At 41.1% G+C, this 27,381-nt stretch overlaps 1 protein-coding gene across 5 annotated transcripts in view; it reads left to right on the top strand.

Annotated features, from left to right (window-relative positions):
- The first annotated feature begins 16,327 nt into the window (after positions 1–16,327).
- sdk2a (sidekick cell adhesion molecule 2a) overlaps positions 16,328–27,381 on the top strand; it is a 94,151-nt gene continuing 83,097 nt past the window's right edge. For 2 of the 5 annotated variants that reach the window (XM_035945493.2, XM_035945492.2), the window contains exon 1: positions 16,328–16,670. In XM_035945493.2, the coding sequence (XP_035801386.1) occupies positions 16,511–16,670 (160 nt within the window). In that variant the 5' untranslated portion in view covers positions 16,328–16,510. The remainder of the gene's footprint in view (positions 16,671–27,381) is intronic. The other 3 variants (XM_035945494.2, XM_035945495.2, XM_023264267.3) reach the window with 2 other exon arrangements.

The following is a 27,381-nucleotide window of genomic DNA, read 5'->3' as shown; positions in this document are numbered from 1 at the left end:
GTATGAAGCACTCCTACTTTGAACTCTGAAAGTTGATGGCAAATCAAGGATTTGAAAGCACACAAAACAGGCACCAGTATCACACTGATCACACCTGATCATCATTACAACAATCAGTCAGACCATCTTGTGTTGAACATTAAGTTTACACATACAACCAGCCATACAAGGAGGTTCTGAATCTTAATATTGGTAATTTTGTGTTGCTGTGCATTTGTGTTGAGAGCCCTTTCTAATATTTTGTGCTTCATGTTTGTATCAGCACTGTAAAAAAATAAAATAACATTTAAAAATCTGTATAATTTACGGTAAAATACTGGCAGCTGTGGTTGCCAGAATTTCACCGTTAAAAAAATACAGTGGCAATGTAAAAGACATTACGATACAACAAAACAAATTCTGTATAATTTACAGTGAAATGCCAGCGGCTGTGGTTGCCAGCACCATAAAAACCATCCAGAAAACAGAAACAAAATAAAAGTTACATTGATGTTGTTTCAGTGATGCCTACATAGGTAGACTCAGCGATAAACAGTTTTCTGTTGTTTAACTAAGCCCCAATGACCTATATATAGAAGAAAACAACTCTCTGAAATATAGTTTTCCAAGGTCACTTCAGGGAAGCAGACACATCATCAATGTTTATTTAACTTCTGTTGACTTGCAGTCTAAATACACAGAGGGCTCCACTTTAGCAACAAGACAATCATCATGACTGTTACCACACACAGCGCTACATAGAAACTGACCACAAAAACACGACGGTTGTGAACAAGACCTGCAATTTCATATATGTGTTAAAAGTTCCATGCAAGATTTGGTCTTTCCCAAATACTAGGTCTTGTGCGTAAGTTTTTGTTTTGTTTTGTTTTTTTAAATTGGGGTTACCCATAGTCAGTGTACTACCCGCAGTAGACTCTGGTCAGCACAGACCCATTTAGGAGACACGGGACCCAAACCCTTACTGCTCAATTCAGATGTTTTGCCAAATCAGCTTTTTTGTGTGGCTATTCACATTATTTTTTAAAAATGTGGCCAATATCAGATTTCAGTGTGAACTGATCATAGCCCTGAAGTGACCCACATGTGCAAAAGAACAATAACGAGATGTCACACACAGAACGCTGTAGTACGAATGTAAATAATAAAATAGTGGAAACATGGATGCCTCTGAAGTCAGTGATTACTGTCTCATTTAGAAGTTATTATGAAATGGAAGTAGACAAATGAGCGATCACCGTCTTTTGGTACTAAGAGGAGTGGAAGTTGTAGACATAAGTATTTGGGATGATACAGCCATACAAGCAAAACCTGATGGGTCGCACTGTGAAGGGTCTGCATTTGGCAAAAATGGACTAACCGGACACAGAAGAAGCTCCAGTGCCAAAAGCTCAGGTCAAAGAGACTGAGAATTCAAACTTACTTCTGTAATACGGTGTTCTGTGTGTGACTTTATTGTTCTTTTGCACATGCCAGCCACCTCAGGGTCATGATCTGTTCACATTGTAATCTGATATTATCCATTAAAAAATAACGTGAACAGCCACACCACTAAAATCATATCTGGCAAAAATCTGAATTGAGCAGTAAGGCTTGTAGTGTGAGCATAGACAAAGTTCTACAGTTGAGAAGATGAAGTACCAGAAGAAAAGATTATCTAACAACAAGGTAAAGTTGGAAAAATATTCTAAATGTAGTGTACACTAAAACTAAGTTTTAGTTCAGCTGAGTTTTAGTCAGCCTTTAGATGACTGAAATACTGTTTTAGTGGTCAACCGCATCAGTTACAGTTCAACACGCTGCATCTGTGCTGGCACTGCTGTGCCATCAAAAATGGGCCCAATGTTCAGCAAACTGGAACTTTGAGAATGTGTTGTCATCATTTTCGCTTGAAGATTCACAAGTTGAATCGCATGAATTCGCAATGTTGTAATCACAACAACTGACGTGAATTCAGTCAATGTCTGTGAATTCTGCGCGACCTTGCAATTTTGTCCAATTATCGCAGCTTTTCCGCAATTTTGGCCGGCCTCCCATGAGGTCCACCAATCACAGCAGTTGGCAGCAAAAGCGTAATGCGCATACATCACCAAATTCACTTCCTTGTTTATGGTTTGAAGATTCAGACATGTCCGATTCTAATGTCTCTCATGTAGAAATTACTGTTAAAACTGTGAAAAACAAATCCCCGTGCAATATTGTGGTGGACTAGCAGATCAGAAGTTTTGCTTATCAAATAAAGTTTTTACAAACTTTGTATGGACATTCACGATTTCCAGATGATGAATCATAACAATTTTGATGATCCTCTTAGTTGAGTGTTGAGTGTTGAGTGTCAGTTTAAATTTCAGTTTGGCCAGTACACAATATATTCTAATCAAATGCTAGTATGCTAACACACAATATAAAGATAATAAATGTGATGTTTTACCTGATACACAGAATGCTGACGTTGTGAGCATTTAACCGTTTTAGCACTAGCATTTACCTGAACGAAACATGCCTTGAGAATTAAAGTGGATGGTTGGTTCTAAAAGTCTTTGTGTGGAAGAAATAGGCACATTTAAAGACATGAATGACTGTGAAAAGAGCTAAGTAATCATGATAGTGACTGGGTCACAAAGCATTCGAAATAGCGGTGGTTATCTATCGATGCTGAGTAGCACGAGCCATCTAATCTGTGGCAAGTCTACATTGATACTTCCTTACTGTCAAACATTATAAATTCTCACCGCGATACAGTAGACTACAGAATGTATAATATGAACCGAAGAAGTTGATTATCGATCAAAGTTAGAATAACTACCCTTCAGTATGGAAACATTTAATTTTATTAAGTTCTCAACTGTCTTTGAAAACTAATCGCTTCTCTCCAAAAAAAAAAAAAACATGATCCTGTGATTAAAAAATCCTCTCCAGGAAACAGATTGCCTTTATATTTTTACTTACATCTTGTATCCTCATAGGAGCTAAACTCATCACGGTTAATCAAGGACAGAGAACAGACTACATCTGTTCACATGGCAGCTCTCCTGACGTTTTATTATTTTCCTTCCTTCTCCCCTCTGTCATTCTGTCTCTTTCTCTCCTTCACCCTCTTCCTCTTTTTTCGACACACTCACACGAGTTCCTTCTTGTTCCCTTACAACACAAATGTCAGTAGGCTGAGCGTGACAGGTGAACGACAGTGAAATAGATTTGACCTTGACGGCTCTAAGAGTGAAGTGACAGTAATAAAAGGCTGTAGTGAGCTATTGTTGGCCCTGGGGCATCCGTTAATGAATGACATGAAACAGCCGTGAGATACGGGGACAGGCAGGGGGAGGTGGAATGATGGAGGACAGGTGACAGCATCCCACACACGGCCTTCACCTGTGATGAGCTCAGCACCTCGCACAAGGTTCACACTTACACATGCACTCGATGGCACACACTCAGACGGCCACATCCAGACGCTGATGTGCATGCAAATGTTCAAGCGACAGGGTGTCAAAACACACAACTACCTACAAACACTCACCATCTGACTGCAGTCTGTCAAAATGGGTGTTTGCTGAAGAATAAATAACTAGCTATTTCATTACATTACCATGTGCTCAGTAGACCCCTCTGAACCTGAGGGCAACTTACATTTTTAATTTTTTTTTTATTTCCCCCTCCCACTCATGCTGACTCCCAGCACAGACACAAACCCGAGTGACAATTCAGCTTAATCCCCGTCTCCTCCTGCTGCAGTGCATCCTGTTAGTGAATTGTTGCGAGTGTGGAAATGAGGCTATTTCAGGGATTCCAGCGTCTTATATCCAAAGCGTCGAAATTACGGCACAGTTGTGGGTTCTTACAATCCAGTAGAATGTGTTGGTCTTTTCAGTTGATATCAGGATAATTATAGATAATGAATTGATAGGGGTGATAAGTGTCAGACCACTAATGGAATGCAGTACTTAACCTCCATAATCCCTCTGTGCCCTTCACTTACTGTCAGGATAATTAGATTATTGCTGATGATACCTTCTTTACTCGCAGACACCAACTTAGACACCCAGTCCACACAAAAGACACTGTGCTGTGTGTGTATGTCAACATATTCAGACGCACGGATGTGGTATGTACATGTATATATTGCATTAAAGTTCCATAACTTACGATTTAGGCCTAACAGTGCTTGACGTGGTGTTTACAATGTGCTTGCACAACCTGCCATGGGAGGATGGCTCAGTATAAGCAATGAGTAGGAGTTGAAACGGTAAAAATGGTGAGAGAGTTACGAAAGCTGTTGGAGCAGATGTGACAGCGCTGTATGAATTACAGTGGTGGGGAGGCAGCATTTCACCAGGATCAGCAAGACAGTCGTATTTCACCCCCTCATGGTCCCTTCTCCAGCGCCCCACATCTATACATCACTGCTTTCAACAGGGTGGAAAGCAAGATCTAATTGGCAGGTAGAATGGCATATTCAGTGATGACAGGGAGAAGACAGGATGGAAAATTATATTAACATTGAGTGGCCTTGGTAGGTGTACATGAAAGAATGCAGTTAGATTTTTTTTTTTAAAGAATTATTGGATAGATTATTTTGAAATTTTATAGATTTGCATGGCGTCTGGGGAGACCCTATTGAGTTTGGTGGTCCCCTGACTTTTCATTGAGTGTCTTCAGCAGGTAAAAATTTTCAATTATACACTGAAATATCTCCACACCTAATAGATGAATTGGGGCAAAATTTTGTACAGACATACATGAGCTACTGAAGATTTAATTTAATTTAACATTACTACCTAATTTCGATGGTTGTTGCAAATTTTGGTACAGACATTCAGGCACTCCTAACAATTACTTTTCATAATTTGTCACAACTTCCTTGATCCTTTAGTCTTTTTTTAATATTTATTTTGTCAAATATATTGAACAAGGCCAGCGAATTCAATTCAAGCACTTCAGCACAACAAATGAAAGCATTTTCTGAACAGACATGAGGATCACATCATTTCACAGAGTCTTCTTTAACATATGATCCATCATATTTAACCTTTAGTTCTCAATAGTTATTATTTGGTTAAGGCGGGAGAATGACTGCGTATATGTCTAAAAGAAACTGATGTAAACTGCCAAGGAAACAAAAGTAATCTCTCGTGGTAAAGTTATTGCACGTGCCACGGGATGGATTTCTCACTTAAACTGTTGCTGTGTTTTGGGTATTTGCTAAAAGTTGCTGTCATTTAGTCTGGTTGGCAGTTACAAAGTTCCTGCCATCACACAAGCACACGATTCAAATGTGCAAAGTCTGTTTTCATTTGTGGCCTCACCTGGGATTCAAACACCACTCTCCCAGACTAAAAATCCTCATCTGACCCATTGCATCACTATATCCTACTTTGTTGACTTTGTTTTGTCTATATACTGTCCCACCTGCTTTCAGTAAAAAGCTCTCTGATTGGTGACAATCTCCCATCCTGGATTTTAATATCTGAAAAATGAGTCAAGAGGTGGTATGAATGTCTAGTTTTCTATCAGACCACTTTACAATATACTGAATGGTTAGTGCACAGTTGTTGCCCAACAATGCCCAAAAATAGATCTTTGATATTTAGGTTTATATGCAAAAATCTGAAAACACTAATTGCATTCTCATCAGTCCTTTGGGTCTGGTACGCATAAGAAAAATACCAGCATGTTCTGGTGAACATCTGCGTTGACGTCACAGTCAAAGTTTTAGCTCAGTACACCTCGACACTACAACTAATGGTGCCCTTTGGAAGCAGGTGTTAGGCACAGACAGTGTGTTCTCATTCACTTACCCGATGCAGTCTCCAGCCTATCCAGAGAATGAGCAGCCTATTCTGAAGCCTGTTTCTTTAACTTTTATTCTGTGGCCACTCAAGGACAGACTGACCATCTGGAGTTGTGGGAGACCTTTGGGCATGTACTTCCCCCAGCAGCACTAATAAGAAAAAATGAAAAAAAATAAATGACTCATTCTGTTTGGCTATCCTGATTTAAACTGGCACACCGAGTCCACAGAGGTGCCTGTGCACAGAGGCCATCAATTTATACTATCTCAGGAGTCACGTCTTTCTTTGCTGTAAACTTCACTTTAGGATATTGCTTCTCTTATGCGCTCAGGTAACTCAAGCAAGCTGCTTGGATAATAATGCAATCCTTTTTAAAAAAAATTATCATTCTAAATAAAATGTCTCATTGCATGTAAATTGCCACCTTAATTTTAATAATTCAATAAAAAGCTGCCCTGCATGTCTTGAATTTCTTGATATTCCTCCTGAAAGGTGACATCAAGGGACCTTTTTTAAAAATCATCCTGCAGTTGCTGATAAGATCCTGACTCTGACTATAAATACTGACCAGGGAGAGTTCTTACATCAAATGTTGAAGACTGTGCTCTATCCTTTTTTTCTTCTTTATCTTAATGTGCAATTTATCAGCTCAGCTCAGACAACAGCATCTCCCCCCACTTGCCAACCTGAGACTGACTCCAGCACTTCCATCATCACCTATGAAGTATCCGCTGGAGTTGATATCGAGAGCTGCAGTGGAGAGGTGCCATGGCAGGCTTTTCATAATGACTGATGTCATCTGTCGCACTTTCATTTACTGTTCAGAGTGATGGACAAATGCCCAGAGTGTGCCAAGGGACTGTGTCATCAAGATGTCTTTTTGAAGCAGTGTTTCTGGCACTTGACAAGCCAGCAGGGTGCTGCTTTCTCTTTCTTGCCCACGGTGTGGCAAGGAGATCAATTATGATTGGTTTCTCAGCAAGTAGTCAAGCTGCATGATTGACTTGATAATGTGTGTTGACATGGAGATCAACTGAGCCTGCTGAAGCAGCTGGTATTAATGAAGCACAAAATAACAGCTGTTTGGCTGTGTAAATCCCTATTCTCTTTCCTTAAGCACAACACCCACACATAGTTGCACTTGTGTGGCGACAAACTCCGTACCAAGCTAGCCCTGACACATGTGTTGTTATGGCAATTATATGATCCAGTGTTGCACTTAGTCAAACCTGAAGCTTTGTTAATGACTTTGCAAGCAGCCCATCGTTTTTGATTTTCTCTTTTATTGAATTAATTACCTGAAACTGGTGGCCTTTATTGTTTAATTTAATACTATATTTCAGCAGGCTTGTTTTTTGCACACACTGCAAAAACAACCAACATGAAAACAAAGACAGCTTCATTCCCACTGCACTGGATGCCAGCAGGGTGATAGCCTCATTGAGAAGACCCATATAAATGGCAAGACATTCTGCTGCTTACTGTTGAATCTCGGCCGTCTGTGTTTTTGTGTGGACTCGGCGCTCGACTGGAGTTCGCTTGGCATCCAGTGCTTTCTCTAGCCCATTCATCAAAAGGACCAGTGCTCTTGTGAGTGAGAAGATTTATACACCATGGTAGAGAGGTGGAGAATTAGCACAGATTTATGAGCACAGACTGCAATGGCAAGGCACTGGCAGCTGCTACTTGACATTTGAGCAGAGAATGTGAAAGAAAATTGGAGACGGGGGAAACAGGAAATTGGAACAACAGAGAGGTGGAGAAGGACTGAGGAACGAACCAACAAGTTGGTCCAAAAGAAAAAATAAATAACAAAAACTGGTCTCTGAATGGGGGAGCTAATTTCAGCCTTAAAAGGCAAATGAAACAAAATTTAGCTTCAAATTTTTCTGTTTTTGCTCAGTGAATGAAAAATTTATTTTAAACAGTATGTTTGACATTGAATCAAATGACCTATAATGATCTCCAAAGTGAAAGGTTTAGCAATGCAAACCCCACTGCACCATGATTCAGAATACTGCAGCAGCTTTGATGAGCACTTATTTCATTGATTTGGTCTGTATAACTGAAATGATAATGTTTTTAACCACAGGGCCAAGGTCTGCAGTGGACAGAATATGTGTATTTTCTCCTCCGTTTTTCGTCATGTGAATTGGAGACCCAAAGGCAGTGACATGAACCATCCTGAACATAAAAGAACCTTGTGATGTTATCTATTAATAATAATTAAAAAAAACAGTTTCCAGTTCAGTTTCCTTCCCACTTTCCACTCTCCACTGTCATATTGTTGTTGATAACGTGGTCCTATTTCTTTAGCAGTTCAGAGGCTGCAGGCTCCAAGTTCATGCCCAGGGACAGCTGACACATCAGCATTCAGTTCTCACCCTTGCAGCAGCACTAGTAGTTAGGGTAGGTGTGGAAAACATCAGGTCAGACTGTGGATACACAACAAAGTGAAGAAAGAGTGTTGTTCACAAAGCAAAACACAGCACTGTACAAAATGATTGGAGGAGCAAGAGTCAGACGGTCTTTTAATAAAATTAAAAAAAGAACATGTCACAAGAACATTTATTTTTTAATTATTTCGCATATTTGGTGTTGGTTGTGAGTATTAACGCTGACTAGCACAGTGAGTTTAAAATTGATCTTCATTGGCAATACAAATTAGCAGGAAAGGAGAATATCGCACACTTCCTTGTACCATTATTAGGAAAAATAAAGCTAGACCTGCAGGGCTCTGTGAGTCAACTTCTCTTTTTTCATACAACTCCTAAAAAAATAAAAAAGCCAGTCATTTGCCTTGTAGGAGGAAACAGTGGACAGAACATGAATGCCCTGGATGGTCTGCAACATGGTGGGAGGCCGGCCTTCTCATCTGAATTTAGAAGGCACGCTGGAATGGTTGTAAGATCAGACAGAGGTGACAAAAAAGCACAGAGAGGGCTTTTTGGCTGTGGCGTGTATGCAGTCACATCTACTCAAGGTGAATTGTCATGAGGTGACACAGAGTACCACAGAGGACAGTGGGTGCGTGGCCTCAAGGCATGCATCCACATCCAAACTGAGTCAAAATCTGACTCACAGCGTCAGTGCTCAGCTTCCATTAGTCTGCTGGTGACTTGCACTCTACCTACTGGCTTCACTATGATTCTTCTGCATCCTGTTAGCCATCTGTGAGCACAAACACAAAGAAGGCCACTCTCAGCTGGGGTGAGTCCCTGCCACATCCAGGTCATCATCATCTCGACTGGAAGGTTCTCCAGGAGCATCTAGTCGGCATTTGTCAACTGTCTTCACCTTCTGAGTCATTGTAGACAGGGTTGGTGGTTATGGCTGACAAGGCTGGAGGTAAAGCTTGCTGGGAGTCATTAAAGTGTCTTCATCACTGCATAATCTCTTAAACTAGAAGTTCAAAGGCAGTGGGAGAAAGAATGAGTTTTGTGGCCATGCTCTGTGCACAAATATGCCAAGGGAAGATGATGTGACAAAGGAAATCCGGTAGACATTGTTGGATCACTTAGATTCAATCATGACCTCCTGAGTTTAGGCCAGATTGCTTACATTGTGTTTAAAAAAAAAAAAAAAAAAAAAAAAAACTTTTCTTTTTTCCCACTTGGAAACCTGAGGTTCTAGATATTCTAAGCATTTTTATTCTCTCAATGCCAACACTTTTTGTGTTGATACTCGTAACTGAAGATTACTCTATAATTACTCGGGGATGGCATTCAGCTTAAAGGTATTTTCTAATTAACTTATTGTGGGTTGCTACATGCTACATGTGTATACAATAGAGGATAGGTAAACATCACAAATGTTGAAGATAAAGCTGTCTCTGATGTGTCTGTGGATCCCTCGATGGTAGTAAACCCCAAGCTGAAACATAAAAGCTTTGCTTTTGGGAATAGATAAGGACTCAGTTGTAGGCTATTGAGGTTGCTGAAGCCCACAGGCATTCTTCCTGGAGGTTTAGATGACTGTATAGACTGATGGAGGCTGTTGCATCATCAGGAGATAATATCTGACTGCCTTCTCTTACTGCCTGAGGGGGAAAATATATGTGAACCTGGAGTATGCTCAGTCTATTCAATCTATGACTGTCATCAAAAAGACAACTATGAGCCTGCTCGCTGGTTAATGTTTAATGGACTTAAAGGACATGATTGCCCGATGGCACTGAATCAAATTTATGGAGCAGCCATATTCAGTGCCAGGATAAAAGGTTTGGCTCCATACTCTTAATGACAAAAATGACCTCTGTCATAAGTGTATGTTTGCTGAAGTTACTGCAGCTGTCCAATTTCAAACACGGTGTCTTGACGTCACAAGGACACCAATTATGTTTTTGACATAATCACTTCACAAGAGCTCTCTATGATTAGCTCAAGTGGCTTCTCTAATGAAAATGACGACTTGCTTTGTTAACCTTGTGTGGCTTTAACACTCAGGTGTTAAACAGTGGAGGATGTGGGCTGCATACTGAAAATAAGAAATTACTTGCAGTATATAAACCCTTAGCCTGAATAGCTCCATCAAATCTCTTCAGCTTTGACGCTGTTATAACCAGGTTATGGTTGGATGTATTTTACAGTTCACTTTATTGTTGCTTTATGAAAATCAATATGTCAGTTTATGGCAAATCCCATAAATGTTGTCAATAAACTGTTAATGGGTCATCTAATCTCTTGTGGCCAATTATATTTTTAAAAAATAAGAAAAGTCATTTTTCAAGCCTCACTTACTGGACAGAATCATGTTGCTAATGTTTTAATTTCTCTCTGTTGGGAATACTTCCTTAATGACAATCAGTGGATGCTCATGCAAGACATCTGTGGGAATCATCTCTGTCATTACTTGGTCTAACCAAGTGTTAGTATGTCAAAGCCTTATGCTGTATTATCTTTTGATTGATGCCTAAATAATGATGTATGTCAGTCTATATGTACATTTCTCTGATACTGTACTGTTAATGCAACTTAACGTATGCTACACTGTTTGAAAAAGTTGAATCACCCCCTTACTTGCTCGATAGGCATCTCATTTACAATGTGATCATGTTGACAAGTAGAAGGAAAGGGTGCAGTGCATTTTGGACTGAATCCTAATTTTTGTATGCACCACGTCCTCCGAGACAAAAACAATGCCCAACCCACATAGAAGCACTCTCGCTCCAACAACATTCATTTACATTATAGTACAGCCAAACTCCTGAAAACTACATAAATCACTCTGTCACAGCCAAGCTACTTGGGCAATTCAATTGGCTAAAGTTTAGCCAGCTAATATGGTATAATGGCATCTGCACAGTGCAATAATTCAAACTCATTGATCTGATTACAAGCATTCTGCCCCATAATTCACTGTGTTGAAAATGCGGCTAATGTATTCAGACCGAGCGCACAATAGTTTCATCTGTGGGCTCAACACAGCTGGGTCAAAGATGCTGTTTATGTTTTTTAAAAATTCTGCCCATGCCTGCTGTGAATAAACTCGTGTTGGTTTTGGAAATCATTAGGTTTCAGAATCTTCACACTTTGTTAAACTCAAGGGGCTGTTGCCACTCTGCCTCCTGCATTGCTTACGGACAAACTACAGCAGTGCCAGGCAGTAATGAACACCTGGAAACAGGCGCCAAACCCATAGAGACCCTTATCATAATGTTATTAAAAACCAAGATATGGATTCTCGTCTGTTTAGATGCTGGGTTGAACAGGTATGCTGCAACAGCATTGCATGTGCAGTCTTACGACAGCTACAGGGAAGTTTTTTGCATGCTAAAACCAGTGTGAAATTGTAAGAGACCTCTGGCTTCTATATCTCTATTCATCCTACCTAATCTTTACTGTGCCCTGGGTATTTTATAATGCCATGATATACCATGGCGGGGTTTAGGGGCTAAAGGATTTAGCAGTGTGATGCGATCAGCCAAAAGGCAGAGTCAAGAATCAGTGGGAACTAGCATTACTTTGTTCTGCATGTTAAAAAAAATGCTTTAAATACCTTCCAACAGTTGAAAATGAAGTTGACAAAGATGACCTTTATCAGCTTCTGATTTAAACTTATCTGGGATATGCTTTCTAGTGCTTCTCACTGCCATATCATAGTTTTCTTTTGTTTGCATTGATACAAGCTGTTATTTATGAACTGCTATTCTTATGCAAGGAGTAGCAAGTTGTCATTATTATTGATTAGCTGATTCGATTTATTTAGCAAGAAAACTCATAACTCTGCAGCACAGTGTGGTAAACATTGATTATTCTACTGTGCATCTAGCATTGTGAACTCAATTTTCACACTCTTTCTACATCTCACTATGACCGTATGTAAGTGAGGTTCTTCATTTACTGCTGTGTGCTACAGCTCTCACATTTTCACTTGTTCAGATGGCGCTAAATCAGTGAAAGGGAGGACAGAGGAACCAAAAAAAACTCTATCAACAATACTTTCCCTTGCAAGCTACTCAGTTTATACAAGGACTTAGAGAGTGAGCTGAAACAATAAATTGCCAAATCAGTGTGGTGAAGGTTAGCGAGAGTGACTCAGGAAGGTGGAATAGTTATGAACATAAAGCAGAGCACATCAATCACCAAATCTGAAATTGCTGAAGCAAAGCAGATTTATGAGAATAATTGTTTTGAAAGCAAAGTGTGATAAAGGTCAGAATGTACCTCCTTGACTCTGCTTTGCATTTAATGTAATGCACATGCATGTGTACATGCTCCTTCACTGTATGATGGACAGAAATTGCTATCTTTCAGGTAGCGCAGTTTCTCTGACAGCATGAATGAAATGCACGCTTCACATCTCCAGTTTAAGACATTCAATTTCCAGCTGCTTCTTGGGGCAGAATTCTGCAGTGGAGGATCAATGCAAAATGACTGGAAAATTGCTAATGTTATTTACATCAAAGTGAGACTGGAGGAAACCAATTACGCCAGTGATTCAGAGCAATATTCTTAAGTGAGTTGTCCCTTGGGTAATAACAGTATATTTTGATATTATTCTGAGACCTACAGAGCATTTTTTTTTTTAACGACACATAAACTCAGATAACCTTACAGCATTTATCTGCAAATGGCATGAATGTTTTAGTTAGTATGCTTTTGTTTAGAATCATTTACCTTGAAACTTGAATTTTTGGTGAAATCCCAAAGTCCAGAAGATGCACAAAGATACACAAATTGAGTTTTGTTGTGGGGAGAAAACAAATCGCCGGGTGTGACAGAGATACTATCCTCTGATGCCTTTGCTCAGATGCAGTCATGCATCTCATAGTGAGATTTTGGTTGTATTTTTCATGTTTCAATTTGTAGTTTTACCAGTGCCTCAAGAAAAGAGCTCTGAGATGATCTGTTACTGGGGAGAAATCAGTTCCTTTTTTTGTGAGATACTACAGATGAGGTGTCAAGACTGATGCTGCAACACTGCACAGTGTATGTACAGCTTGCTGGCACTTGTGAGGAAAGCACATCTATATTTCAAAATGAACAAAAGCAACATGCATGCCAAATGGCACCAGCATGTACAGAGAGAGAAGAACAAAGCACAAACAAACGGTTGGTCTGTTTTCCTGTTTGAAACACATTAAAGACAATAACTTTAGTGATTGTGCCCATAGATGTAAAGAGTAGTATTTTTATGGTCACATTGTTTGCCTTTGCACTATCATGCCTGCATACATTAGTGAGGCAGCACAGGGCCAATTTCAAATGAAGCTCATTTAAATCAAGCCATTTCAAATCAGGCGAGCTGATGGAAAGGGAACAGCTTTCAAAAGGCCATGTTGCATTCCTCATCTCCCAGACCAAATAAGTAGTTGGGGTGCCATACGAGAGTGCCTTATAGTTACAGTCCCTCTGATGGGGAATTACAGCGGCCTGCCAAGTGATTGTCAGTGACCCCGAAAAACATCTGCTAGTCTGAATGTGTCAGAATATCCTCATAGTAGAAGGAAAAAGGGGTTTCCTACAGATACTGTGTATCCAATTTTACAAAGAGCATTTATCATTAGTAATAATCCACTTTCAAGACCTTTTAGAAATTGGACGTGATTGTAGGAAATTCTTGAAAGAAGCTGCTTGACATAAGAAATTAAAACAGAATGACCTGTTAGGAGGTCATTCTGTTTTAACATAAAAAATAAGTGTTTTGCAGTCGAAATACTTATTTCAAATGTTTCAAGATTTCTAAGGTTTCAAAAACAATGTGAAGATGTATTATTATTATTATTATTATTATTATTATTATTATTATTATTATTATTATTATTATTATTATTATTATTATTATTATTATTATTATTATTATTATTATTATTACTTGTTTGTTTTATTTTGAGTGTCAGCCAGTGTCACTGAAGTAATTTCATCTTTTAATTTCCAATAATTTAATCCATAAAAAAACTCATTGGACACCTTTGTGTTTTTTTAAAAATGGCATAGATGCCAATATACAACCATTCAAGGTAACTTGTCATAGCTGAATCACCTTGATTAAACCCATTACAATGAATTTCCTTCCACGCCTAAAGACTTAATTGCAGCTGTGATGTTAAGAGATGCAGAAAACAGTTTGTTCTCTATGTTCTGCTGTGCACTGTCTCACTTGGCAAATAGCAGCTATTCTAAGTATGTGTATGTATAAATGTCAGCTACACGATACCTTATTGTTTGACACCCGCCTGTGGTGCCCCCCCAGCATGGCTTGTAGCATCAGGCAGCCTCTGTTTCCTCTGCTGCAGAACAGTTATAGAGACGGAGACAGAGCACCTGCCCTCGTGCCTGAGCACTGTTCCCAGCAGCTTGCTAATGTCAACCTGCCTGATACGCACAGCAGGGTGGGGGCTCCAAGACAGCAGCAATTTTCCACTGCATGCGAATGAGACTGGAGAGCAATCTGCTGGCCTAAGAGCCTCATAATCAGCACATCATTATCAGGAGGGGGCTGGCGCATGGGGCAGCAGTAGGGCGATGGGAGAGGAAACAAAGGGAGGGAGCCATGGATGACACCAAATGAGCCCCTGGTAGCAATGAGATGTTGTAAGTTATAAGGGGGAGAAAAAGAGGGTGTTTGCATTTGTGTAGCAAAGGACAGGGAAGCAGATTCACTGCAAGTCTATACAAAACGCAACATAAAAAGGACTGAGGTGAGGCAGCATCCCACAGAGAGTGTACCACCTCTGTTTACACTTCAACCAGGCTCTTTGAAAAGCAGCGGCAGGCTTTACTCAGCTCAAGGTAGCTTGGATGTTCCTTTTTAGTCAATATTAGGCTACTACTGGTCTTCAAAACTCACAAAATCTAATGGCACACGTACAGATACATGCAACCACTCTTTGAAGCCCTTGAACTTGAATGCATTTTTCAGGGAGTTCAAAAGGAGCAAAGACAACAAAGCTGATATCACAGCCCATATGTGCCCTCCTCTGTGTTCAGAAGTGCCCACTATTTCTGTGTACTCAAATTTGCCTTTAATCCTTTGTCTTGTGATAAAGGAGGCATTCTGCTGAGGGTGAACATTCACAGACGGTAACAGTCTGCCATTCTGCTTGATCTCGGACTAATTCCTGAATCGCATTAAACTGGCTATTTCTTGTGCTTTTCCTCTCTGCAGTGGCTCGGCTGTTCTGCTTTTAACCTCACCACAGAGCCAGGTTTAACTGCAGAACAAACAGATTTACAGGAGAAGACTCATAGCACTTACTTTTAGACTGTGACCCAGTTAATTCTCTATCCTTGGCAGTAACAAACACTGTAAAAAAGAGAAAAAACAGATTTAGTTGTCATCAGGTATTTCTGTAATCCAGGCTTGTGGTTTTAATGTGTCAACAATCAATCATAGCTGTCCAAACAGATATCCCCTACCGCTTTCTGCCGCGTGGTGGCAATGGCGTACAGAGCACTTGGCTCGGAATTACTTGGCACAGGTTGTGCGCACTGCTATAGTCTATGTGACGGTCAATTCATTAGAAGAACTACTTGAATGTATAGTCACCGGATGCCATTAAGGACAAATCTGGAGCACAATAGGGGCAGTGTTTTTCCGGAGAAGGACATTGTTTTAACCTCTGTAGTAGAGGTGGGCTGCGTATTTGCGCTCATACACACACACACCTGCTGGCCATTGAAAGCTGAGGAGGTTTGCTGAAGACAAAACAGTTGCAGTGCGGAGATATTTAGAGAGCAAATAAAGAAAATGACTTCCCTGGTGTTTTTTTCCCCCTTATTTATTTATTTATTTTTTTTTGGGGGGGAGGGGTCATCTGGATATGACATGAACTTGGAGACTATGCGCTAACAACACCTGCTCATATATTTATTTTTATTTCCCTGTGTGATCCATTCAGAGGTTATTCGGAGCAGTAAGAAGATGATGTCAATACTCCGTCTCGCACACTTGACAGCCGAGCAAATTCAATTGGACTGACTCCGCCTCGCTCATGCGGGACTTGTCCACAGGCTTTTTCTGTACTAGAGCATGCCTGTCTGCATGCCTGGTGCTCTCTGACGGAGTCTCTTCCACTCTTCCCCCCCCCCCCCCTCCTCCTCCTCCACCACCACCATCAACCTCCTCCCCCCCCTACCTCAGTCACTCACCCCCGTCAACAGTGAAGAGCAGTCTGACGCACAGGACCAGCAGCGGCGGCGGCGGCGGCGGCGGCGGCAGCAGCAGAAAGGAGCAACCAGGACTTTTCCCGGGGAGTGTGTGGCCACCCGAGCAACATGTTCCCAGCGTGGAAACGGGGAGGAATCCGCACCGGGGGCTCGACGGTACCGGCGCGGAGCATGGTTGGAGCTGGACGGACTGAGCGGGTCGGACAGGTGTGGGTCTCTTGTTGGGTTCTGCTATTGGCGACTTGTATCCTCAGCGCTCGGGCTCAAGGTAAGATGCACAACTCTTTTCTTCTTTCTTTCTTTCTTTTTTTTTGGCTTTTAGTTCACAGTGATGTGGATGGAAGGAGCGCGCAAGAAAGTGTGTGATAAAGATGTGGCTTTAATTGGCGTATGAGATGAGGCACACAAAAACTGCCAAAACTATATGCTTCTAGAGATGTGGCCACAATAAAGAAACTCAGGGGAGTTACAGGAGAAGGATGGGAACATCATGAGATGAAATTCACCTCTTGTGCAAAAATGTATTGCCTCAAACAACAACAACAACAACGTGCGTAAACTGTCATCATCATTATCATCATTATCATCACCTTGTTCTCGCACGTTCTGTTGCCACTTGAGTGCACAAAAATGCTCAAGGAGAACCCCTTCCAAACTGGACTGGTGTTAAGTGACAAATGCTGCTTGATTAAATGGTTCAGTTTGTCATAGTGAGCAGTTCTTCAAATAATCATTGTAGCACAATGTGTTTCTGTGAAAAAAGTCCTGTGTGTGTGGCTTCAGATACAGGTCTTGTCATATTTTATTCATATGAAGCTTAATCACATTTTTACACATCCTTGTACCAATAGCTTTACAGGTTCACTTGACCCCTGTTGAAATCTGTGGAAAAAAGTCCAGTAGCCCTAGAAACCCTCAGAACCTAATTGTTTCACTGCTGCTGCAGATGGAGCTGCCTCTCCTGCCTATAGGCCGCCTTAATAGCCTAGCAGAGACTGTCATTAGCTTATATGGATATGACTATTCTAGTGAAGCAAGGCCGCTTTTTTTTTTTTTTTTTGAAGGCTGCATTTCATTTCCCTAATGTCCATTTTATGCTGTTACTTACTGAGACTGTGTGGATGTAACATACATGAAACAGAATGCTTAAATCACAACTTGTAGGTTTCATTAATGCATGTCCAGCACAGTCAGGGACAGCAGGAGGATGCAGACATGAAGATGATCTACACTAATCCTAACATGCTGTGAAAGTGGAATTACTTACTTCTTATCTGCCCATCTGACCAATGCCTATCTATCTATCTATCTATCTATCTATCTATCTATCTATCTATCTATCTATCTATCTATCTATCTATCTATCTATCTATCTATCTATCTATCTATCTAATATATAGTTATGTATTGTAAATATGTGTGTAAATGCTAAACAAAGGCAGAAAGCCAGATAAAGCAACTCCATTCTTCCTCCATATATAAAAGCATAACTTCCAGTTGTCACGTGAACCAAAGGTAAGTTGACAGTAGACAAAGCATATTGTGTGGGCTTACTGGGCCTTGACGTTTTTGATCAACACCGTATACACATTAATTAATAATAATTTTATGCTTCAGAATTCAGTCCGGGGTATTTTTTTGCCTTTGTTTTTTATTTATTGTTTTTTTGTTTATTTTTTTTTTTTACAGAGAGGCATATACAACCTGTGATTTACAAAAGAAGGATGCACATTTGACATATAAATCCTAGAAGCATTTCCCAAAAGAGAGAGCAAACGTCTTATTTTGGAAGTTCATTCATATGAGAAGTGGCTTTTCTATGCACTCCCCATCTTATAATCACAATACTCTGTGCACCACAGTGCTAAAAGCAGCATAATCCCTTTGCTTGTTTGTCTTTGAACAGGTCGCATTGCTCTAAAGTGCTCCCAACCTTATCTGAAAAGAGTCTCAGGCGTCTCTTATTATGCAGGGCACAGTTCCTCTAGCTGTTATTAGCATCTTTTTTCTCAAGCTAACATGCCAGGAGTCTGTGAGGATCTGTTGAGGCTACTGTTCTAGGCTACTTCACAGGGCTTTACCTCTCCTCTCCAAACAGCCCACTTTCTCATCCTTGCCGTTGGTATTCTGGCCTCTTGAATGTTCCCGGCTGTGCATTAGCATTGGTGAGAGATTCACTCCTCTGTCTTCCCGCTCTTTTAATTGAGAAGGGCCTTCTCTGTGGCGCACAATTGCTGCTTTTGGTTCTTTAGTGAAGATGCAGTTGCAGTCTTTGCAGGGGGTCCCCTCAGCATCCAGAGAGGTCTTGTTCTTCTGAAGTACGAGGCAGATCTCATACTCTTGGGGAATCCTTGTTTGCAAATGACTGGCAGTGCAGCAGTGCCTGTGCATAAGTGTCGAGATGCTCTTCCCTGGGAGGGGAGGACCTCAGAGGATGTCATAAATTAGGCGACACACCGGCACATGAGTTTCCCCAGGGGAACCGGAGGTGGCATGTACTTGTTTTTCAGCAGGTTCCTACTGAGCCTCCTGCTGCGTTTAATACAGCTGGCTGCTTCAGTGCACAAGAGGATACATGATAGATCCATGGGGGAACCTTTCCACAGGCTGCTCTCAGCAAGCAATTTTAAGACTTATTTAGACCCCCTCATCGAAATACCAAGTAAATAGATGTCAGGCATTGTCTTTCTTCCCCTCTTAGTGGTTCTATATCGCCTCTGCTGACTGTGTTTCTATGTGTAACTTGTTATGTGCATCTGTAAAATTGTGTGTGTGTGTGTGTGTGTGTGTGCGCGCGCGCTTGCTGGTGCTCATGTTCCTTTCTATTGAGCTTTAATCTAGATAGCAGCATTGACATTCTGCCAACCAGCAGCTGCTATAATTTTCTGGACGTACGTTATTATGCAGCTTGACAGCTGTCAGCCATTTCCAAATCTTTAAATCTTATGATAATCCACCATGCTTACAAAAAAACATTTGTTTAAAACACTCTGAATCCTTGTGTGATTAAAACTGCCTGCTCTAATGCGGGCAGCAGATCATAATTCATCTACATCAGTGACACACTAACACACACACATACATGCAAACACGTTCACAGAAAAATAGAAAAATCAATATGTACAAGATTACACAACTCCATCAAGAGAAATATAGTATAGGTTTTAATAGAATCAAGGGCATCTCCTAGTTTCTCCAAAGACTGATGACAGACCAATTTATCTGCACTCACATGTACAACATTCCATCACAAATAATGGAAAACTCAATCTGTTTTGCATGTAGGTCCATAAAGTAGACATGGATACTCACATTAATGCTACACTGGCAACAGGCTTGTAAATTTAGATACTAAATCACAAGAGCTGTAAGTGATGAAATCATTTCATTTTTCAAAACTTAAATTACTTTGATCACGTCACAAGTCCTATATGTGGCATGTTGCTCTAACTTCTTAGCTGCCATGCCATAATTACACACTATGCATATTTATGACATATGTATCTCCCTGGTTGGCGAAAATGTAGTTAATTAAACATATTTACTGCTCCAGAGAGCTAGCAGCTGCTGAAATTTGGACTAAATGCTTGTTTTCTTCGCAATATGGCTCATGCCAGGAAAGACCAGCGAGCGGCTTGCATAGCCTCAGGTGAAATATGGTGGCAGCCTGACTTCCAAATCTTGTGTGTCTTCAGTGTCTGCCTCCCATGTCTAGCTGGTAGGCTGCCTCTGCCTTTTTTTTTTCTCTTTTTTTGGCAGTCAAAAGCTGTCTACACATGTTTATTCATGTTGCCACAGGAAGCTTTATCCACCAAGATGGAACATATCACAGCTGAATTAGAAAAAAAAAATATAAAAGATCAGTGCTCACTGAAAGCAACAGTTACAATAAAAGAAAGAAAAGCCAGCTATATATGTGTGTGTGTGTGTGTGTGTGTGTGTGTGTGTGTGTGTGTGTGTGTGTGTGTGTGTGTGTGTGTGTGTGTGTGTGTGTGTGTGTGTGTGTGTGTGTACACACACACATACACACACATCTCTACAGTGGGTACGGATAGTATTCAGACCCCTTAAATTGACAGAAAAACACAGAATTGTGGACATTTTTGAAGATTTATTAAAAAAGGAAAACTGAAATATCACATGGCCATAAGTCTTCAGACCCTTTGCTCTGACACTCATATATTTAACTGAGGTGCTGTCCATTTCTTCTGATCATCCTTGAGCTAGTTCTACACCTTCATTGGAGTCCAGCTGTGTTTTAATTATATTGATTGGACTTGATTAGGAAAGGCACACACCTGTCTATATAAGACCTTACAGCTCACGTCAGAGCAAATGAGAATGTTTTGTAATGTTTTGTTTCACTGTGTAATGTACTTTTTGTAACATTTTAATGTTGTGATGTCTTTATTGTGACCTGCCAAGGGACTGCAGATGGAAATTAGCTTAAAGCTAACTCTGGTGCAATACATCAAATGGAAACATTTATGTTTAATATTGTACATGGTCCCTTTTTAAATAAACTTATAATAATAATAATAATAATAATAATAATAATAATAATAATAATAATAATAATAATAATAATAATAATAATAATAGAATCATGAAGTTGAAGGGACTGTTTGGCAACTGCTCGGAGACAGAATTGTGGCGAGGCACGGATCTGGCCATGGTTACAAAAGAGTTTCTATTGCACCTAAGGTCCCTTAGAGCACAGTGGCCTCCATAATCCTTAAATGGAAGATGTTAGGGATGACCAGAACTCTTCCTAGACCTGGCTGTCCAGCCACTCTGAACAATTGGGAGAGAATGGCCTTGGTGAAAGAGGCAAAGAAGAACCCAAAGATCACTGTGGCTGAGCTCCAGAGATGCAGTGGGGAGATGGGAGAAAGTTCTAGAAAGTCAACCACAACTGCTGCCCTCCACCAGTTGAGACTTTATGGGAGAGTGGCCCAACGGAAGCCTCTCCACAGTGTAAGACACATGAAAGCCCGCATAGAGTTTGCTTAAAAACACATGAAGGACTCCCAGACTATGAGAAATAAGATTCTCTGGTCTGATGAGTCCAAGACGGAACTTTTCAGCCTTAATTCTAAGCGGTGTGTGTCGAGAAAACCAGGCACTGCTCATCACCTGCCCAATACCATCCCAACAGTGAAGCATGGTGATGGCAGCATCATGCTGTGTGGGTGTTTTTCAGTTTGCAGGGACAGGACGACTGGTTGTGATTGAAGGAAAGATGAAGGCCGCCAAGTACAGAGATATCCTGGACGAAAAGCTTTTCCAGAGTGCTCAGGACTTCAGACTGGGCTGAAGGTTCACATTACAACATGACAATGACCCGAAGCACTCAGCTAAAATTACGAAGGAGTGGCTTCAGAACAACTCCGTGACTGTTCTTGAATGCCCCAGCCAGAGCCCAGACTTAAATCCAGTTGAGTATCTCTGGAGAGACCTCAAAATAACTGTCCACCAAAGTTCACCATCCAACCTGACAGAACTGGAGAGGATCTGCAAGGAAGAATGGCAGAGGATCCCCAAATCCAGGTGTGAAAAAACTTGTTGCATCATTCCTAAGAAGACTCATGGCTGTATTAGGTCAAAAGTGAGCTTCTACTCAATACTGAGCAAAGGGTCTGAATACTTATGGCCATGTGATATTTCAGTTTTTCTGTTTTAATAAATCTGCAAAAATGTCTACAATTCTGTGTTTTTCTGTCAATATGGGGTGCTGTGTGTACTTTAATGAGGAAAAAAAATAACTTAAATGATTTTAGCAAATGGCTGCAATATAACAGAGTGAACAATTCAAGGGGGTCTGAATACTTTCCGTACCTGCTGTATATACACTATATTGCCAAAAGTATTCACTCACCTGCCTTGACTCGTATATGAACGTAAGTGGCATCCCATTCCTAATCCATAGTGTTCAATATGACATCGGTCCAGCCTTTGCAGCTATAACAGCTTCAACTCTTCTGGGAAGGCTGTCCACAAGGTTTAGGAGTGTGTTTATGGGAATTTTTGACCATTCTTCCAGAAGCACATTTGTGAGGTCACACACTGATGTTGGACCAGAAGGCCTGGCTCTCAGTCTCCACTCTAATTCATCCCAAAGGTGTTCTATCGGGTTGAGGTCAGGACTCTGTGCAGGCCAGTCAAGTTCATCCACACCAGACTCTGTCATCCATGTCTTTATGGACCTTGCTTTGTGCACTGGTGCACAGTCATGTTGGAAGAGGAAGGGGCCAGCTCCAAACTGTTCCCACAAAGTTGGGAGCATGGAATTGTCCAAAATGTCTTGGTATGCTGAAGCATTCAGAGTTCCTTTCACTGGAACTAAGGGGCCAAGCCCAGCTCCTGAAAAACAACCCCACACCATAATCCCCCCTCCACCAAACTTTACACTTGGTACAATGCAGTCCGACAAGTATCTTTCTCCTGGCAACCACCAAACCCAGACTCGTCCATCAGATTGCCAGATGGAGAAGCGCGATTCGTCACTCCAGAGAACACATCTCCACTGCTCTAGAGTCCAGTGACGGCGTGCTTTACACCACTGCATCCCATGCTTTGCATTGCACTTGGTGATGTATGGCTTGGATGCAGCTGCTCGGCCATGGAAACCCATTCCATGAAGCTCTCTGCACACTGTTCTTAAGCTAATCTGAAGGCCACATGAAGTTTGAAGGTCTGTAGTGATTGACTCTGCAGAAAGTTGGCGACCTCTTGGCACTATGCTCCTCAGCATCTGCTGACCCCGCTCCATCAGTTTACGTGGCCTACCACTTGGTGGCTGAGTTGCTGTCGTTCCCACACACTTCCACTTTCTTATAATACAGCTGACAGTTGACTGTGGAATATTTAGGAGTGAGGAAATGTCACGACTGGATTTGTTGCACAGGTGGCATCCTATCACAGTTCCATGCTGGAATTCACTGAGCTCCTGAGAGCGACCCAATTCTTTCAAAAATGTTTGTAAAAGCAGTCTGCAGCCTAGGTGCTTGATTTTATACACCTGTAGCCATGGAAGTGATTGGAACACCTGATTCTGATTATTTGGATGGGTGAGCGAATACCTTTGGCAATATAGTGTATATTTGAAAAAAAAAAGAGTAATGTTTCAGAAAGGAATGAAAATATAAGTGCCTCAAATGTGTTTAAGGGTGGCAAATGATTACAATCAACTTCATTGTTGAACAACAATGGGGCTGTTGCGCTGTCGACGGTTCTTCAGGAAGCCTTTAATTGGCTCAGTCGAGCAGCAAAACTGTATTTATAGTTCATAATGGAAATGTAATCAAATTAACTTGTTCTGCAGGGTTTTGGCATTCACCCCTTGCCCAGTAATTGCCATTTGCCCAAAGAGCTGTGGTGATGGCAATTTGCATGAGGCAAAGAGTCCTATCTCCCACCGTGTGCTGTCTGTATATTAGGGGATCTGGCTGAAATTATTACTTACTTTTAAAAATCTTTAACTTTTTTTTTTTTTTTTTTGCTGTGTTTGTATTAACCACTTCTGGTGAGACTTTTATTGGCTGAAATAGGTACACTGTAGCCTGGATTAATTGTAGGCTTTAAAATACAAGATATAAAACAACATGTGGGGTGAGGTAAGATCCCCATTTCATAAAATTACACAGACTGATTCTTTGCCCAAAGAGTATACTTATTTGTCTTTCTGAGTGAAAACAATACGGTTGTGGGTAAGGTATAGGCTACCCAAATTAGATTTTTCAATAATAACAGCATTGATTTGGAGGCAAGTTCTTCTTTTGGGGCCGATTTTAATCACATAGCTGAGTGTGGTTTGTTTTCGCGTCTTCTTGTTTACTGATGAGACTGAGGGGAGAAGTGCTGCAGGGGGAAACAGACAAATTCCTCACATATTAATTCTCCTGGCTAAAGTCTAATCAATCTGACACAGAGCTGGGAGGCACCTCAACGATCAAGAACAAAAAAAAATGTCTCAGATCAGGCCCTGAGCTGGGACAGAAACTGAAAGAGGAAATGACCTTGGATCCTGTAGGGAGTGGAATGTAACGTGACACTATCCGTTTAATTTTTCTAATACCATTTTGACAAGGGAGTGGAGATGTTGTGCAGCCTCTTCATCAAAGTATCATTCTAAGCAGCTCCTTTGAAAAGCCTTTAAAATGGTGTCATTACATCCATCCAGGGAAAAGAGGGATTGCACTTATGCAGTATTCTTGGACCATACATCTGTCTTCAGGCCCCCAAGCTGTTCCATGTAAACATTTAAACAACACAAAGGCAACTCAAGGAAAACTGTGGCGAGAAACAATGCTTTTTTACAGCATAATGTGCTCACTGAATCTCTGCTCTCATCCAGCTTGCCCCTCCTGGGGACTAGTGAGTGTATTCTTGTGTTGTGAATAAAATGGCAAAAGAGACAAAGAAATAGAGAACAGGAGGAGAAAAAAAATGGTTCTGGGGTGGGGGCGGTGGGTCTATATTTTTTTCTCTCCCTGTCCTTGTAAAAACAACCGGTGGTACCAATCCATTTTTCTTTGTACATTCACATGAATGAATTCACATCTCGACATTCTGCTCTACTCTTGCTCTGACCTCAAACCAAGCCAATCACAACACCAGCAACACGAATCCCTGCTGTAAGCGATGACATTAATAGACACACCGGTATTGCTGTTAAACAAACGGATTCAAAGAAAAATGGCATATGAAAAAGTCTGCTGAACAACAAGTCCTACAACATAAGGAGCTCAAGATGACAGAAAGACAATATGCCTGTCTTCGCTTCTAGCCTTTCATTGCTGCCTGCCTGTTTGACTATCGGAGCTCTATCTTCCACATGGCACTGCTTGTCTTTCCATTTTTCATGGATGCATCATTTAAAAAAATAAGGGCAGAGGTCAGCAGGTTTGCAGGCCTGGATGACTGGAGAAACTAGTGTAGTCCAACTAGTCCATGGCATTATTCCTGGACACGGTCAAAGTCTCTCGCGGAAAAGGAAGCCTCCGTGCTCCCCATCTGCAAGGCTGAGTTTGCTGCTCAGGCTGTGCCTGGCAGCAGGCCTACCAGACCCACTAGGGGACCTGGCGAAATGCCTCTAGCTGCATCTTATGCCTTGTGCTCAGTATTGATTAGGACCAGAGCTGACTCTCATTCCCCATTGTCCTGTTCTTGGACACATGGGATTTCATATCATGTTTGATTTTGTTTCTGCACACCTGCCATCTCCCTCTTCCCCAAGATAGTGGGAGCTCAATATCAGGCCCTCCCCAATCCTGTCACAGTTTGACAATACTCCACCTTCACTATAAACAAATGGTGTGCAACAGTGATACCAGGGAATGTCAGTGTGGATGTTAAAGCATGGAACTTGAAACTGCATCAACTGAGATAAATCTAAAGAAATTCATACCTATAATCTCATCCAGCAGGGCTTTTGCATTTGCTGATAAGGGATTCTTGGCTTGTATGCATGACAGGGTGGAGCAGGTTGTCATTGTAGCATGGCAGCACTTTAATGTACACATATCTTTGATCGCTGTCCTTGCCTGTAACATCAGCAGAGTGTCAGCTAAGAAGTGTGATGGTGATGAGAGTTGACAGTGGTACTGCAGGCTTCTTCTCTAAGGCTTATGTCACATCTGGATTCCCTTTCTTTGGCCCCACGATACAAACCATGAAAGCGCTTCAGGTGCAAGACTAAAAGCATATGGTGGAGTTCATCCTTAGACAAAGGCTGCTTTTCTCTTCAAAGGCAGTTTGCATGTTGAGAGATGTGTATAGACGTAAATCACAAACTCCAACCTGATGATGTTTCTGATAAATGTATGTTGTTTTTTTTTTTTTTGTAATTCCGTCATTCTATGGGCCAAACACATTTCTTTGCAATATTGAGTGACAACACATTTGAGCATTTCCTGGATAATTAAATTTTCATTTACATTCTAAGCAAAGAATTGACTGGTAAGATTTAAAGTACTTTGTCGAAATATACACAATGAACAAAAGCCCCGGGGAAGGAAAGGGTGGTCTGAGAGTTTGACTGCTTGAATGATACAAATTATGTAAGTCTACAGCACATGCAAAAATCAATACAGCCTAGCAGCTCCTATTGAAATCAGCAAATTGAGAAACTTGTGGTATTCATTTTGCTTCTACATGCTTACAGGATTAATAGGTGCAGGACCATGGAGAGCCAGTGTTTGACAATGAAGCATGAATCTGCCAATACGCAAATCAAGTCCGCCATGTGTTTCTGCCTGGAATGATTTAGAATCAGTTTGGGAGAGCTTCTCAGAGGTTAAAAGGAAAGTCTGTGGTGCATTGCACCTCTGAAAGCAACTAATACTGACAAGGATGAAAGAGATCCCGTGCAGATACATTTGCCTATTTATTTTAATTTCATAGGCAGCTAGAAAGAGGAATCCTATAAGAGTGTCTTTATTTCGTTAATGCATGTTAGCAGATGTGCAAATGCACACACGCAAGTATGCTAATACACAAACACATTTCCCTGTTCTAGCGCATGCATCGACACAAATACGTGTAGATTGTTTCATTACCGCTAAATGGAGCTTTCTCAAAAGCTGCTTTCGGCACAACTAATGAAAGTGGGGCACAGCCATGGTATCTCATGTGAAAAGACAAAATCAGAATCAGCTTTTTCAGTGTGAAGCGTCATGTTCTGATGGTCCTCTGTGCAAAATACTTTCCAATTTAACCTGCCTCCCTCCCATGTCGCAGTCACTGCCAACTGCAGTGAGGTGGAGGAGAAAGAGGAACAGAAAGAGAAATGAATATTGCTACGGATGTTGACGCTGGGTGGAGTATTGATGGAGGAAAGAAAGGAGAGCGCTGCATCAGTGGGGTAGAGATTGCTGTGGTGTACAGTAGCACAAATCCTAAATTCTGTGCAGATCCGATGGTAGCTAGGAAACAGCTGACAGTAAAATGGGGGGATCAAAGGGATTAGTGTGCCCAGT

The sequence above is a fragment of the Amphiprion ocellaris genome, chromosome 19 (genome assembly GCF_022539595.1).
Source record: "Amphiprion ocellaris isolate individual 3 ecotype Okinawa chromosome 19, ASM2253959v1, whole genome shotgun sequence".
Classification (NCBI taxonomy): domain Eukaryota; kingdom Metazoa; phylum Chordata; class Actinopteri; family Pomacentridae; genus Amphiprion; species Amphiprion ocellaris.
This window is presented reverse-complemented; position numbering and strand designations above follow the sequence as displayed.